The sequence below is a fragment of the Hibiscus syriacus genome, unplaced genomic scaffold, assembly GCF_006381635.1.
Source record: "Hibiscus syriacus cultivar Baekdansim isolate YM2019G1 unplaced genomic scaffold, ASM638163v2 tig00110013_pilon, whole genome shotgun sequence".
NCBI classification, from domain to species: Eukaryota; Viridiplantae; Streptophyta; class Magnoliopsida; order Malvales; family Malvaceae; genus Hibiscus; species Hibiscus syriacus.
The window spans coordinates 2,906,635-2,921,834 of record NW_024062563.1 but is presented as its reverse complement, the minus strand read 5'-3'; the positions used below and the strand labels follow the sequence as shown (position 1 = coordinate 2,921,834).

The 15,200-nt window shown below is 35.1% G+C and overlaps 3 protein-coding genes across 4 annotated transcripts; 2 read left to right on the top strand and 1 right to left on the bottom strand.

The window, feature by feature from the left end:
* Positions 1-4,434: 4,434 nt before the first annotated feature.
* On the top strand, positions 4,435-7,979 carry LOC120212533. The gene is made up of 2 exons (XM_039210808.1): positions 4,435-4,714; positions 4,794-7,979. The coding sequence occupies exon 2, from the start codon at positions 4,809-4,811 to the stop codon at positions 7,587-7,589; it is 2,781 nt and encodes a 926-aa protein (XP_039066739.1). The 5' UTR covers positions 4,435-4,714; positions 4,794-4,808; the 3' UTR covers positions 7,590-7,979.
* Positions 7,980-8,791: 812 nt separating this feature from the next.
* Positions 8,792-9,262, top strand: LOC120212425 (B3 domain-containing protein At1g49475-like). Its single transcript, XM_039210732.1, has 2 exons — positions 8,792-8,858; positions 8,952-9,262. The coding sequence occupies exons 1-2, from the start codon at positions 8,792-8,794 to the stop codon at positions 9,260-9,262; spliced, it is 378 nt and encodes a 125-aa protein (XP_039066663.1).
* Positions 9,263-11,257: 1,995 nt separating this feature from the next.
* LOC120212328 (HVA22-like protein k) lies at positions 11,258-15,200 on the bottom strand. Of its 2 annotated transcripts, none has more exons than XM_039210678.1 (8): positions 15,051-15,200; positions 13,748-13,806; positions 13,454-13,551; positions 12,812-12,863; positions 12,626-12,689; positions 11,834-11,929; positions 11,656-11,728; positions 11,258-11,567 (listed from the first exon to the last, which is right to left on the bottom strand). In XM_039210678.1, the coding sequence occupies exons 1-8, from the start codon at positions 15,081-15,083 to the stop codon at positions 11,467-11,469; spliced, it is 576 nt and encodes a 191-aa protein (XP_039066609.1). In that variant the 5' UTR covers positions 15,084-15,200; the 3' UTR covers positions 11,258-11,466. The 2 variants fall into 2 exon arrangements, with proteins under 2 accessions (XP_039066609.1, XP_039066610.1); XM_039210679.1 differs by having other exon boundaries at positions 11,258-11,564.

Sequence of the window (15,200 nt, the reverse complement as noted above, 5' to 3'; positions counted from 1 at the left end):
GAGAATGAACCAGTAGTGGACTCCATCTTTATCAATTTAACTCTTCCCGAATCGACTCAAGAGGTGGTTAAACCTTCAAATGAGTGAGGCTCTGATGCCAATTGTTGGGAATTTTGGAAGCTCAAATCGATAACCAGAATGGTTTGCAAAGAGGAGTCGGAACGGTTTTGTGTTTAGGGAGTAAGAAGATTGAAAGATAGGGAATTGCACAGCGATTTATAGTGGTTTGACTTTCTCAACCAAAGTCTACGTCTACTACCTTAGCTCCCACCAAGGATTTTCCAACAAATTCACTAATTTGTTCTTTCTTTTGAGGACAAAGAGATAACCTTACAACTCCCTAGTTTTTCCAGGCTGAACTAGAACCTTTCCCCTTTACAAAAGGATAAGAAATATAAACAATAAAACCTCTCTAAGGTACTTGTTTACAAGAATTAAGCTCACAAAAACAAAATATTTACAAGAGAAATATGAAATAAGAATGAAAAACTCTTCTCTTGTGTTTGATTGCTTGGATAGTTGTTCTCTTCCTTCTTCAAGTGTCCTTAGCTTGTATTTATAGCTTGGAATGTGTTTGAAGTCGTATATAACCATTGGGGATGTTTTGGAGACGTTTGGGGATGAGAATCAATTAATAAAATAGCTTGGAGCATGGGGGGGAATCGATACCCCCTCATAGGGAATCGGTTCCTATAGTGTAAAATTCAAATATTTCGATCGTTACACAGGGAGGAATCGGTACCCCCTGGGGGGAGAATATATTCTCGGGGAATCGGTACCCCTTGGGGGAATCTGTTCCCTTTGAGCAATATAGTTTTTCTTGAAGCCCTTTAAAAAGAAAATATTTTTGGCTCGATTAAGGCTCGAAATACTTTGTAAAATTTGTTTAAAAATATATTTTAAGATTAAAACATAATCTTACACTTGATTAATGATTGAAATTGACATTTGAAAAACTTGGAGTAATATTTTGATATTCGAATAATTTAATCAAATATATAATTTAAAATTCAATATAAAATCTTAAAATTCATTAACACTTAATTTGTTATATCGAAACATCAAAATGTTTTCAATAGAATGTCATTCCCCCGTTTGGTTGACAAACATTCCCAACATCCGGTAATCCTTTATTCCCGACAGTGGTATTTTTGGGGTATATTACTGGGAATGTGATTACATCATTCCCTTAGGTATTGTTACATTCCCAGCGTTTTGGACTAAAATGCCCTTAATTTTTTTTCAAAAATATCTTTCTTCTGTCGTTGAATAAAAAAAATATACGAAAATTAAATTATGAATTTATCCTTAAACTATTTTATATTTACAAAAAAAATCCATAATTATAATTTTATATGAAGTTCAGGGGTTAAAATAAAATTTTACCCTTTCATTAAACTTATTTATTTTTTCAATTTTGTAAAAAAAAATTATAAATTTTTAAAGAAAATATATAAATTAATTATAGTAGAATTATAGTAGAATTCAACTTGCTAAAAAAAATATATAATAAGGATAATTTGGTAAAATATACATTCCAATAATCTTTTATTTATTTAACCAAACACTGTAATCTCACATTCATGCTAAACGAACCAAACACAAAATACAACATTCCTAGTAATTTTATTCCCGCCAGTAATCATATTCTCGTTAGTAATCTTACATTCCGTGAACCAAACCCACTATAAAATTAAAACACCTAATTTAGCCTCAATGAAGAGAGCCAGCAAATTCCAAAATTTAGCGGCAAAGAAAAGTAAACTCTAATTGGCCTTTTACTTTTGGGCATGTTATTGGGTTTTGTGCATTGACCTTAAGGAATCCAAAGACAATGGCCTATATATTGTACCCTTCTTTTTGGCTTATTCACAATGATTTATCATCAAATTAGCTCTATAAATCCTATTCATAATTAAGTTGTCAACGTATTAAAATGTTTTAGGGTTATGTTAATAATATTTAAAATTTTACTATTCATATTAATATATATATATATATATAATTTTATGGTTAGATTTTCTAATATTCTCTTTATATAAAGAGACATAATAACATTTAATTTTCCTTTGTAAATTTTTTGTTCAGAATAATAATCTTACAACATATTTAGTATCACGTTTTCAACTCATTTTTTAAAGCTCCACCTTTTTTTAAAAAAACAATTAAAGATCCAGTGATAACATGAAATTTTATACATGATTAATTAAATAACATTACTTATTATATTTATTTTTGAAAGTATTTGATATGTTTTAGTAAGTATGGTACATTTTCAATAACATTTTTAATGTATCATAAATAAATAAATAAATAAATAAATAAATATTTTTCTTCTCCATTATTATATGCGCAACGCATGGATTAGATATTGGCTTCAACTTTAATATTATAAAGTTAATTAAAATTTGGATAATTCGTAAAGTGGTCCCCATAACTTGTCTGTGGAATCCATGATGATTATACTTCAATTGTTAGTAAACATGTAAATATAGGATTATTATATTTTCGAAGACGATATTGAATTTTTTTAATCTTTTGTTAAATTAGATTCATCAAATCGTCATTTTTCTATTCATTAAGGTTTTCAATTAACTTACAATCACTTAATACAGATTTTTAGTCAACTATAACACATAGAAAACACCATTAATAAGCTCACATGTGCACTAAAACGAGATCTAATGTTAATCTATCATGTCCACCAAATTTTCCGACCTATAAATAATCATGTTAACATTAAAAACTATTATAAATACTTCCAACCATGACCCAAAAAAAGATGAAATCTTCATGATCTCTACATTATCTTCTTCATTCCCATTATCGACTCTCTCTAATATAAAACATCAGTCAACGATTATTTCCTCAACTCCTATAACTTTCGATCTAGATCAAAAAGGATTAAATTGCTCACGATTATCCACCATCAAATATATTACTCATAGGTATTTAATGTTATACTTTCCTTTTTACAAATTTTACATGTGAATTTTAGTAAAAAAATTAAATGTGAAATCTTTTTAGGCCCACTACAACTAACATATTTAATAAGGGTTTCATAATTGGATACATTCATTAAATGCTACCTGCAATGAGGTTCATAAAGCTTGGTAAAATTGCAGTGATTCCGGTTTTGCGGTGTTTTTCAACCGCGCCAATCAAGAAATCTTATTCAAAACAGAATTATTATTATATTTTGAGATTTTTACTTCGAGTAGAATATTAGAGTGTGAACCTTTAATTTTAAATAATCGATAATCACATTAATAAAAAAATTAATGTTTTTAATAGGATTTTAATTTATTTAAAAAACCCATTTATACGATAAATTCATTTTGTACATTAAAAATTAAATAAAAATATTTTTTATGTTAAATAAAAAAAGCTTTCTAGTAAATAATATACTAATTAATCCTAAAGACTATTTTTACTTGTTTAGTTGAATATGGTTTAACATATTAAAACTAAGGACGGGGATTGAGACTCTTAGGAGTCTTCATCTCCAATGTAAAATAAAAAATTTAATCCTTTTTAAAATTTAAGCTTAAATAAAAAACAAAATTGCATTAAGACGATTGAAAGAAATAATAGTACAAAATAAATTTATCAATAACGATTATTAAAATAAATATAAGAAAAAAAATAAGATATTAATACTTTATATTATCGATAATAATATGAGAAGTTATGATGTATGATAGTCTTAATATACGGATAAAAAAATACGTTATTGGAAATATTATTATTTTTTTAACATTTTCGATAAAAAATTATCTAAAAGCTTATTTTTTTTACATAAAATATTAATTTTTTTTAACATTTTCGATAAAAAAAATAATATTTTAGATAACGCTCTACAGAATATATTAACAAACTCGGTAAAGAATCCATTAATAATATTTTTGATAAAAATAATAATTTTTTAGATAATTTTTTATCGAAAATATTAAAAAAATAATAATATTTTTGATAATATATTTTATGAATAGTATATTAGACTCTGCATGTGAGACTTCCCCCATAATAATATAATAAACTTTTAATTCAATTTTGTTGCCTAGCTCGACAGAAAACAGCTTTTACAAGCCAGCTGATTGTTCGACTTTTAGCGTAGACAATGCAAGGAAAAAGCTTTATCTTTTCTACGAAAAAAAAACATGGAATTGGACAGTTTAATTTAAAGAATAGATATAGATAAAATATGGATACAGTAAGAAGCACTATTTAATTTGATATATGAAATCTATCTCCGTTCTGACTGTTTGTTAAGAGGGACCTCTTGGAGGAGTCAATGAAAGAGAAATATCAAATTATAAATTCTATTGATTGCGCATTTGATGTAAAGGAGTTGGTTTGGTTTATGTTGCAATTAAGAGAGAGAAACACAGAGAAAAACCCAACTCTTTCCTCTTGTTAAATGAAAAGCTATGGATTTTGGGTTGAAGCTTTGTAACTGTTAATCCTCGTGGTTCTTGTGTGTTTAGCCTTTGACTCACTAGCCTTTGTCTTTCTTCTTGTAATCTTCTTCAAAAATTGGCTTTTGACTTCCAAATATGGCTTCTTTTCTGTGGGTTTTGCCTCTGTATTAGTTTCCTTTTTGTGGATTTGAAATGACTCTCTCGACTGAATCCCTTTTGGCCGAATTTAGGGCTTTCTTTGATCTGAATCCAACGCTTAAAGTTCGCAAATTGAACCCACTTAGTTGAAAAAAGATTTGGGTTTTTTGTCAGATGTGTTGAAAAATAAAAACCCTTTCTTTTTTTGTGCTGAATCTTGAGCCTGTCTGTCTCAAATTTGCAGCTTCGATGCATTTTTCACTGTGGAAACCCGTAGCTCACTGTGCTTCTCTGATCTTAGACAAGAAGGGAAAGAGAAGGGATGGGTCTGAATCAGCTGCTGAAACCAGGAAGAACCCTTCAATTCTCCGTAAACTCCATGAAAGCAAGCTCAGGGAAGCTCTGGAAGAGGCTTCTGAAGAAGGGTCTTTGTTCAAGTCCCAGGACATCGACCCCGATTCACTAGCCTATCAAGATGAGAGCTTGGGACGATCGAGATCCCTCGCAAGACTCAATGTGCAGCGCGAATTCTTGCGAGCCACCGCCCTCGCCGCAGAGCGCACATTCGAGAGCGAAGATTCCATCCCTGATGTCCATGAGGTATTCAGCAAGTTCCTCACAATGTACCCAAAGTACCAATCATCAGAGAAGATTGATCAATTGAGGGAAAATGAGTATTCACATTTGTCACCCAAGGTATGCCTTGATTATTGCGGATTCGGGCTTTTCTCTTATGTTCAAACTTTGCATTACTGGGAATCCTCAACGTTTAGCTTGTCTGAGATTACTGCAAATTTGTGTAATCATGCACTTTATGGTGGTGCTGAGAAAGGCACTGTGGAGTATGATATAAAGAGTAGGATAATGGATCACTTGAACATTCCTGAACATGAATATGGCCTTGTGTTTACTGTAAGTCGAGGGTCTGCCTTTAAGTTGCTGGCCGATTCATATCCATTTCAAACGAATAAGAAGTTGTTGACAATGTTTGATTACGAGAGTCAGTCCGTAAATTGGATGGTTCAGAGTGCCAGGGAAAAGGGTGCAAAAGTTTACAGTTCTTGGTTTAAATGGCCAACTCTTAAACTTTGCTCCACTGATTTGAGAAAGCGGATTTCGAATAAAAAGAAGAGGAAGAAGGATTGTGCTACTGGTCTTTTTGTTTTTCCGGTGCAGTCTAGAGTAACGGGGTCTAAGTATACTTACCAGTGGATGGCATTGGCTCAGCAGAACAATTGGCACGTCTTGCTTGATGCTGGTTCATTGGGCCCCAAAGACATGGATTCACTCGGCCTGTCTTTGTTTCGTCCGGATTTCATTATCACATCATTCTACAGAGTGTTTGGATATGATCCAACTGGATTTGGATGCCTTCTTATTAAAAAATCAGTTATGGGAAGCCTTCAGAACCAATCTGGATCGACCGGTTCTGGAATGGTGAAGATTACCCCCGAGTACCCTCTCTATATGAGTGATTCTGTAGATGATCTTGATGGGTTGGGTGGAATCGAGGAAAATGAAGTTGGTGTGAATGATGATAAGCCCTCAGAAAACCGTCCAGGAACGCAGCTGCCTGCCTTTTCTGGTGCGTTCACATCTGCTCAAGTTCGGGATGTATTTGAGACGGAAATGGATCAAGATAATAGTACTGACAGAGATGGTACAAGCACCATATTTGAAGAAAGCGAGAGTATTTCTGTTGGGGAAGTGATGAAAAGCCCCATCTTCAGTGAAGATGAGTCATTGGACAACTCATTCTGGATTGATTTGGGTCAGAGTCCATTGGGGTCTGACAGTGCAGGTCATTTGAATAAGCAGAAAATATCCTCCCCGTTGCCACCGTTTTGGTTTAGTGGCAGGAACAACCACAAGCAGCTCTCTCCAAAGCCAACATCAACAATATATAGCAGCCCGATATATGATGAAAAAGATCTTCACCTGGGGCGTGATGATCAGCATGTGTTATCATTTGATGCTGCTGTTCGATCAGTTTCACAGGAACTGGACTGCATGAAGGAGATCCCCGGTGAAGCACAATTTGCAGGAACTCATAAGAAGGCTTTGGATCGTTCACATCTTCTGGAAATCCAGGAAGAACAGGATACCAGCAAATCACTGGCTGTGGAGTCTGTATCTAATTCTTCTGTCTTTCGGAATAATGGCCTAGCAAATGGCTCAACATCGGAAATTACCTCGGAGATTAAAGACAGTGCCATTAGAAGAGAAACTGAAGGTGAATTTAGGTTACTGGGGAGGAGGGAAGGAAATAAGTATAATGGTGGTAGATTTTTCGGGTTAGAAGATGAACATCCTAGTAGGGGAAGAAGGGTCTCCTTTAGCATAGAGGATAGTCGTAAAGGGAACACGAGTTGTACTTTGGAGCCAGGAGAAGCATCTGGGATCAGCCTTGATAATGAAGAATACACCAGCGATGGAGAATATGGTGATGGACAAGATTGGGACAGGAGGGAGCCGGAGATATCTTGTCGGCATCTTGATCACATTTACATGTTAGGGCTCAATAAAACCACTCTTAGATTACGATTTTTGATTAATTGGCTTGTAACCTCGTTACTGCAGCTCAGATTATCTAATTCAGATGGAGATGGAAGGGCGAATCTTGTTCACATATATGGCCCAAAAATAAAGTATGAAAGGGGTGCAGCAGTGGCTTTCAATGTGAGGGATCGAAACCGGGGACTCATTAATCCGGAGATTGTACAAAAGTTGGCTGACAGAGAAGGTATCTCTCTTGGTATAGGTATCCTCAGTCACATACGAATATTAGATAGTTCCCGACGAGTGGTTTCAAACCTTGAGGATACAACGCTGTGCAGACCGATGGAAAATGGTCGAAATAACAGGAAAAGTGGGTTCGTTAGAGTTGAAGTCGTTACAGCATCACTCGGCTTCCTTACTAATTTCGAGGATGTCTATAAGTTGTGGGCCTTTGTGGCAAAGTTCCTTAACCCAGAATTCATCAGAGAGGGTACACTTCCAACGGTCGCAGAAGAAGAATCTGAGACATAACTTGTGAAATTTAGCAATTCAAAATCATTTTGCTAAATAATCCGGGAGTCTGACCGGAAGATTCAGAAGTCCCTGGAGAGGATTTGGAGGTACTCATATATGCATTCCATGCTCATGTCAACTCATGCTTATCGTTGCTTGAATTTTTCTCTCATTTGGGCTTGCTCTCGTACAGTTAGTTTCAGAAATATGTACCATTTTGGATGTTACTGTGACCTCAAAGCAGTGTACAAGAACAGAACTATTACCACTTAGAATCTATGTTCGATTTGTTCTACGTTTTTTTTATATGTATTTGGTAGGTTATTGGTGAATCAAATACCTATACCTACATTGATATATGTTTCGGATATTTGCATTTCAAGGAAAATGAAGAGCTGGTGTAACATAGCTTAGAATTCTGCTCTAGGTTGATACACATCTCAATTTTCCTTTGTAGAAAGAGAACGCTAAGTTTATCATCTGCAGTTCAATTCTGATTTGTGAATTTGTTGTAGAAAGACAAACTTTAGTGGTTTTCCTGCTAGACTTCGTCTATGTTATGTTTTGGTGTCAAATTACAGTGCATGGAAGTGTTGGGAAACCTCCAGGGCAGGTGCTGGTGAGTAGAACACATTTGTTTCGTGCTGCTAATTACAGGGAAAGGATTGCAGATGTAAGACCCGAAGCGATCTGCTAATTTCAGGGAAAGGATTGCAGATGTAATTCAAATCAAGACTCAAATCGATCGATGGCATCCTTCACTGATTGCTGTATGATGCAAAGCCACACCAAGAAATTGGATGTATTAATCATAATTTAAAGGCTAACCAATTCGAGAGCCTGATAGATTCTCTTTTCTAACGAGTAATTATCAAAGATTGGGCCATATCCATCGACTTATGTTTCCCATTTTTCTGGAAAAACCAAAAAAAGACGAATGCTTACTTTCTTCTATGCCAAAATTGTTTAAAAAAACTTTATTTTTCATGGAGATCATACCTTATGGACATTTGGATGAATTACTGACAGAGGGTGAGCGATGTAATTCATCCGCATGCCAAATGAGAGTACTTGGTGGACTGGTCTCCCTCTCTTTCTCTCTTGAACCAATCGAAACAAGGAAATTAATTGATTGTTGGACCACTTTTGAAGAAGACCATAGCTTGGAACTTGTTTGACTTCACTTTTCAAAGCTCTGCTCACTGTTGATTTCTTCAACAATGGCTTCTCATCTCCATCAGCCACACCATTTCTTTAAGGTAGTTCTTGAAGATACTACTCGGAGTGGCAAACTTGTCTCTGTGTTTTCTTTCTGAAAGATTTTTATTTTGTCTAAGTTCAATGAGAATCTGGGTTTTTGCCATTTGCTAACGTCTGCAGTTTGGTCAAACAGGGGATTCCTGCTAAATTTGCAAGAGATTATGGGAATTCTCTATCAAACCCAGTGTTCATTAGGGTCCCAAGTGGAATTGGTAAAATGTGGTGGCAAAATGTGGTTTCGAAATGGTTGGCTAAACTTTGCAAAGCACTACTCGGTGGAGCCTGGACATTTCTTGGTTTTCAGATATGAAGGGGGCTGCCATTTCCATGTCATCATATTCGATCGAACAGCAACGGAGATCGAATATCCAGACGTTGAGCAAGAAGTGAAGGTTGAAGAGTCCGACAACCAAATGTCCTTGGCCTCATAAGATGATGAGACCAAATGTTCCCAAGGTCAAACCTATGTCTGCAGGGTCTTCGGCTGGAACGAGTGCAACGATATTGAGCACGATGTGCAGGGTGACATCTGATGAAAAATATATGGCTTTACAAACAGTTAGCCATGCCTTCAAGTCCACAAATCCATTATTTTGGGTTTTCATGCAACCAAGTTATGTAGGTCCTATTACCAACCATAGCTGTTCAGTGGTAAGTTACTAAAGCTATGCTAGATTTCAATGTTGCCACTGTGTTAGTGTTATTTTTTCTAAGTTTATCTCGTGTTTTATGCTACATTTGTGCAGGGAATACCAAAAGAGTTTTCCAGGTTATATCTCAAGGACAATGGCGATGTTGTTCTCTGTGATTCTGATGGGAAAACTTGGGCAGCCGAGTACATGTCGACATTTGGAAGTAATGGACGGGCATATGTGAGACTCTGAAATGGATGGGGTGCTTTTGTACGAGATAAGACCATACAAGTCGGTGATGTTTGCGCCTTCGAGTTAATTAATGGCAAAGAAATCTCATTCAAAGTTTTCATTTTCAAATGTAAGAAGTCATATTTTCATGGACCACAAGCTTTTACTGATGTTCCTCCCTGGAGGGCAGTGAAACAGCTTTCGGAAGCACATTGATAGCCCAGGAAACAGCTCTTCAGAAAGCTCTGGCTTTCACTTCTGAGAATCCTTACTTTGTTGTTTTACTAGCATCATATATGAACCATTTATTGGTTAGTTTTTCTTCATTTAAACACGGCGTGAGTATGGGAATCCAGCCTTTAAACCAACTGTTATGCATTTTGTTTTTGGGCCAGCGTATACCAAAACCCTTTTCCAGGATACATTTCGAGAGCTCCGTCACCAGCATCAATGTAAACCTGTCTTTCGAACAGGAAATCATGGCCGGCAATTCTTTATCAGAGAAGTAACATAGGAAGTCCAAAAGTAAGAATACATGATGGATGGAGGGCATTCGTTGACGACAACATATTCCAGGCCATTGCAGATGCAAAAGGTGCGTTTTAAATTGCGTTAATCGGACTCCGAATGTAAATATCGAACACGGATTAACTTATACAGGCTAATGGTTCTGGTGCAGGACCTTTATGCTGGACTCCACAGCGTCATAAAGCCGATATAGATATGGCCTCAACCTCGAGGTCTCCATTGTTCAAAAGAGTTGTGCTGCCAGTACACCTAAAGGAAAAACGTTTGGTGGGCTTATTAAGTTATATGTTACAGTTCATTATTTTACGCCCTTAACCCCACAATAACAGTATGCTGGAAAACTGGTTTGTGCAGGGCATACCGTTTGCGATTTTTGAGCAATATTTAACGCCGGATAGCGAAAAGGTGAGACTTAAGGTTGAAGATAGATGGTGTCCTGTGAAGATAATGAGCAACCGGCAATGTCAGCAAGCTAAATTCACGAGGGGTTGGATCGAATTTGCAAGGGATAACTTACTGAAAAGAGGAGATATACGCGTGTACGAGGTAGATACAGTGGTTCATGGCTTGTTAAATGTATCCATTTCCAGGGCTTGTCATTGAACTTGTAATGAATTCTTTGTTTATTTATTAGAAACCATATGATTAAGGAATCGAACCTGGGCTCATCTTCATTCTATTTTTGTTTGGAGCAATTTATAAATGGAAAAGTATGAATTTGAATATATGAAAATTTCAAACTTTCAGAAAAACATTCACCTCCTCAACTCTTCAATCCATTCATCTCAGCAAGAAATGAAAGCTAAAGTAAACCAAACCCCATATATCAGCATTAAACTTTTAATTTCGTCATTTCGGTTGCAATAAACAATAAATAAAAGCATCGCCACATCAAATCTCCATCATCAATGTGATTAAAAAACTAAAAATATGTAAAAATAAAAATAAAAAAATCTTAAAAACTCAGGAAATTTGAAAAAGAAAACAAAATAATAATAAAAACTGAAACTATTAAAAATGAAAGATATCCGTAACTTAGCGCTATTATACGTTTTAGTAGCTAATAATTCTTATAGCATGAGAGATGGAGAAAAATGAGGTGCAATTTTTATTATAAGGATGCCGCCTATGTCTCATGCTTCTACCTCTTGGAGGACATTAAACGATAAATTTATAACATAGAAGAATTTAACCTGAGAAAAAGATGTTTATAACGTACATCTCTCTCCTTTGGGGATCAGAAACTAGTAGTCTTCGTCTTCAGATTCTGGGTTTGTTGGGCCGTCAATTGCAGGTAGCCCTCTTGGATCAGCAGGTTCTGTGCCTCCACTGGCTTCTGCGTCTACTGCCGTAGTAACTAAGTTTTAACATGATATAGATGACAGTAGAGAAAAAAGCAAATAAAGTAGCGGTTTAAGTGGTATCACGCTAACCCGATCCTATAATCTTTGTCATTATCGCCCGGAAAATTTGAAACTCTTTATGGTGTGCACTGATGAATCTTGCCTGCATGAGAAGTGCAAATAACTGTCTTTAGAAATTGGAGGGTGACATGTTAATAGGCAACCCAAGGGCAGATAGCCTAAGTTAATATAAAGGGAGATAACTTACCAACTCAGCACTTGCAAAGCCCATTAGTTGATCAACTCTAGCTTGATGTTTCAGCAACTTAGGGCGCAGGTGGTTCTTGTAGATTTGCTTAGCCCCCTGTTAAATCAATTTCATACCATGAATCATGGCCGCCAAAAATATGGATTTAGATCATGGTTTAAAAAATGTAAGTCGAAACAAGTGGGACAAAAACATGTACTACTTTTAGCTTTATTTCAATGCTTCCACCTCCACCCCTCCATCCAGGATGGACCGAAAGGGTATTGTGATACGGTCGCACCCCTTGAAATTTTAAATCCCCATATAGTCTAGGTATTTTCGGTGTATTTTCTATTGATGATCTAATTTCACACCACCATAAATTTTGTAGTTTCATACCTCCAAATTTCTAATATAAATTCTTAAGTTTAAACCCCCTGACATAAAATAGTGCGTCTGTCCCTACCTTCATCCCCTCCGGAAAAATGAAAAAGAGGTCTTGCATTAGTTAATATGAAAAAACCACTAAGAAACCTATTTTTGGAAGTTCTTAAAAATGGAAGTTCTAAAGTTGCTCATCTAGTGTGAAAAAAAAACAGAGTTAATACATAACCTTGTTGAATCCTAAACATGAAAAGAAGGAATGCCTCAGAACCATAAAGTGGCTGTGGGAAGGTCCAAAGAGGAGGCAGAAAAACAAATATAGAAGAAGAAAATTCCAAAAAAAAAAAATTAAAAGAAAGAAGCATCTCAGCATGTTCATTAACGTGGATTTTAGAACAAACGAATATACAAACAAGATTTTGAACTTACTTCGGTAGATGGAAGTTGAAGCCAGACAAGAAATGCAAACTTGAAGTGATAATAATATGGAAACCTGTAAAAATGGAACAAATATCGAGTACTATAGCAAGTCATGTAAAACGATGCATAAAGGAATATTAGACAGTTTACAATCATAAATAGTTAGGAATGAAAACACTAGAAGTCAAATGTTACCAGGAAAGAAGTTTGTCAGAGAATGTTTCAACAAGGGTGAAAGATCCATAAGCTGCAATGGTAGAATGGTCATGTGCAGCCAGATTTTCATCCAAATTAATACTAGTACCAGTGGCATAAATCAAAGCCTTCAACATTTCATCATGAGTCATGACAGAAATTTGAAAAAGAATACAAGCCAAAAAGAAAAATGGAAAGCAGTTAGCAAACCTTGAATTATTGAACAGCAAAATCCTAATGATTACCTCCATCCTTGTGTTAGTTAATAGTCTCTTTTACAGCCCGTGCCTTCATTTTTATTTCCCAGTGTGATTCAACTCATTTAATTTATTACATGAATTTGTTAATGCCCTCCCCCCCTTACAAATTATAAAACAGAAAGAGGTAAGAAAATCGCATCCACTCTTACGAAGCTGTGCACAATCAATTTTTGCAAGCCAACTATCTTAAAAACGAAACATTTGGGCTTCAAGTTTTTATAAAACAGCAATGTCAGGAACAACCAAGTGCACTTTTCTTTAAGAATATGGAAGACAAATGTTGGGAAAATGAAATAGTAAAGGCAATGCAGTTAAAGCTCAAGATTTAAACAAAATGGCGAGGATTGCAAATTAAAAGTGAAAAAAATAACAATTTGCCAACCTGCCCAATATATAAGCCACTTTTGCTCCTCCCTTCGATTGTTCCTCTCAATTGCCCTAAATGTAGAATATACAGGTAAAACTACTCCCACAGAACAGCTGCAACATAGAGATAGACACACACACACACACACACAGAGAGAGAGAGATTAGATTGGTATGCACAAAGTGTGATTTCAGTTGATGCAGGAGTAATCAACTTTTACACTCAATATTCTATCACATATTAATGAAAAATAATCAGAAAACATATCAAACAAGACACCAGAGACGAGCATTAGATTCAAAAATACACCATGCTGCTCGAGTAACAATGTTGGAACCAAGAGGCCAGAGGAGCAACCGTAACCCAACCTACATTACATGGTATGCAAATGATTCAGAAGGAAGTTAAACATGTATCCATAAAGAGAGGTAACAAGCACCAAAACCAGTAAATAATAATTTGGATTATACTAGTTCTGATTTTCATTTTCTTCAGATGTTCCAGGCTCCAACAGCTATTAAAGAGAGTTTGGCCAGGGACCCCTATGGTCCTCCTTATGGCCGTTTAGTTAGATTGTAAAGGATCTTAGCCCAATTTCATGTTAAAAAAATGGATTAGGCTGGTTAATCAAACTAATTGAACCAAGAGTAATGGCCTATGCAGTTCAATAAATGTCAGTAAATTGGGTTTTCAGCAAACCAATTGAACCAATGAAAACTGGTTACCAGATTTAGGGCTTTATTTTATTAATTTCATTTTTTAATTGATTGGATTTGAGTCATTTATTTTTGTTTAAAATTTACTATATTTAATACCTATTCAACATTAAAACAATGCACATGTGCTTAAGTATCTTGAGGCCATTTTTTTTTCTTTTGACAAATTCTAAATCTAATCCTAATCCTAGGGGAGGGGAAGGAGGACTCTAGAGGAAGGGGAGTGCTTCTAGTGGGTCTAGAAGCCATGACCTAAAGGAATATGAGTTATTCGATATTAAAATAATGCATTTATTGTTAAATCTATTCCGGTCGATTGAACTGTAAACCAACATCCCATCAATTCAATCCAGTCTGGCATTTTATTCATTAATCAAAACTCAAGCCTATACTTTAAACCAAATAATAAAAACATAAACATTTTCTATAAAATAAACATTTCAAATGAAATTTCTACAAAAGCAATGAGCATTGATCTAGGCAAAGAAATGGTACTTAATCCATTCCCTATAGTTAAAGAAAATATGCATAATCCACAAAAAGGAGAGAGATAACATATCATTTATTTATTTTTTTTAAATGTGTCAAATTCTCTAGATTAACTCAGAGTAATAACTAAGAAAAATCAAAACTACTAAAATCTGTCTAACCCATTTCTGCTTTAATCCAAGAACGAAAGATTTAACCCCTGATTTTCACAGAAACAGAAAATAATCAATTCATAATCTGACTGTAGATCTTTCTAATGTTTCGGATGCAAAATTTATTCAGGTTTAAAGAAATTCCAGCTAAAACATATATTGCTCTATCATAAACAGATCCTAAAGAGTGATCATACGAAAAAAAAAAGTAAATAAATCAAAAAATTAAGATGAAAAGAGAAGGTGGCTTCCAACCTCGCTGGTTAGATGCGATCCGAGGAAAGCCATTGCAGGATACTGAGAAAGGATACAAATTAACCACTATTTTTTTTCATTTTAACTACCGCTAAAAAGTTTATCGAGTACTTTTCGGAGTTTCGGAGTTTTCAAATGAAAACATATTGT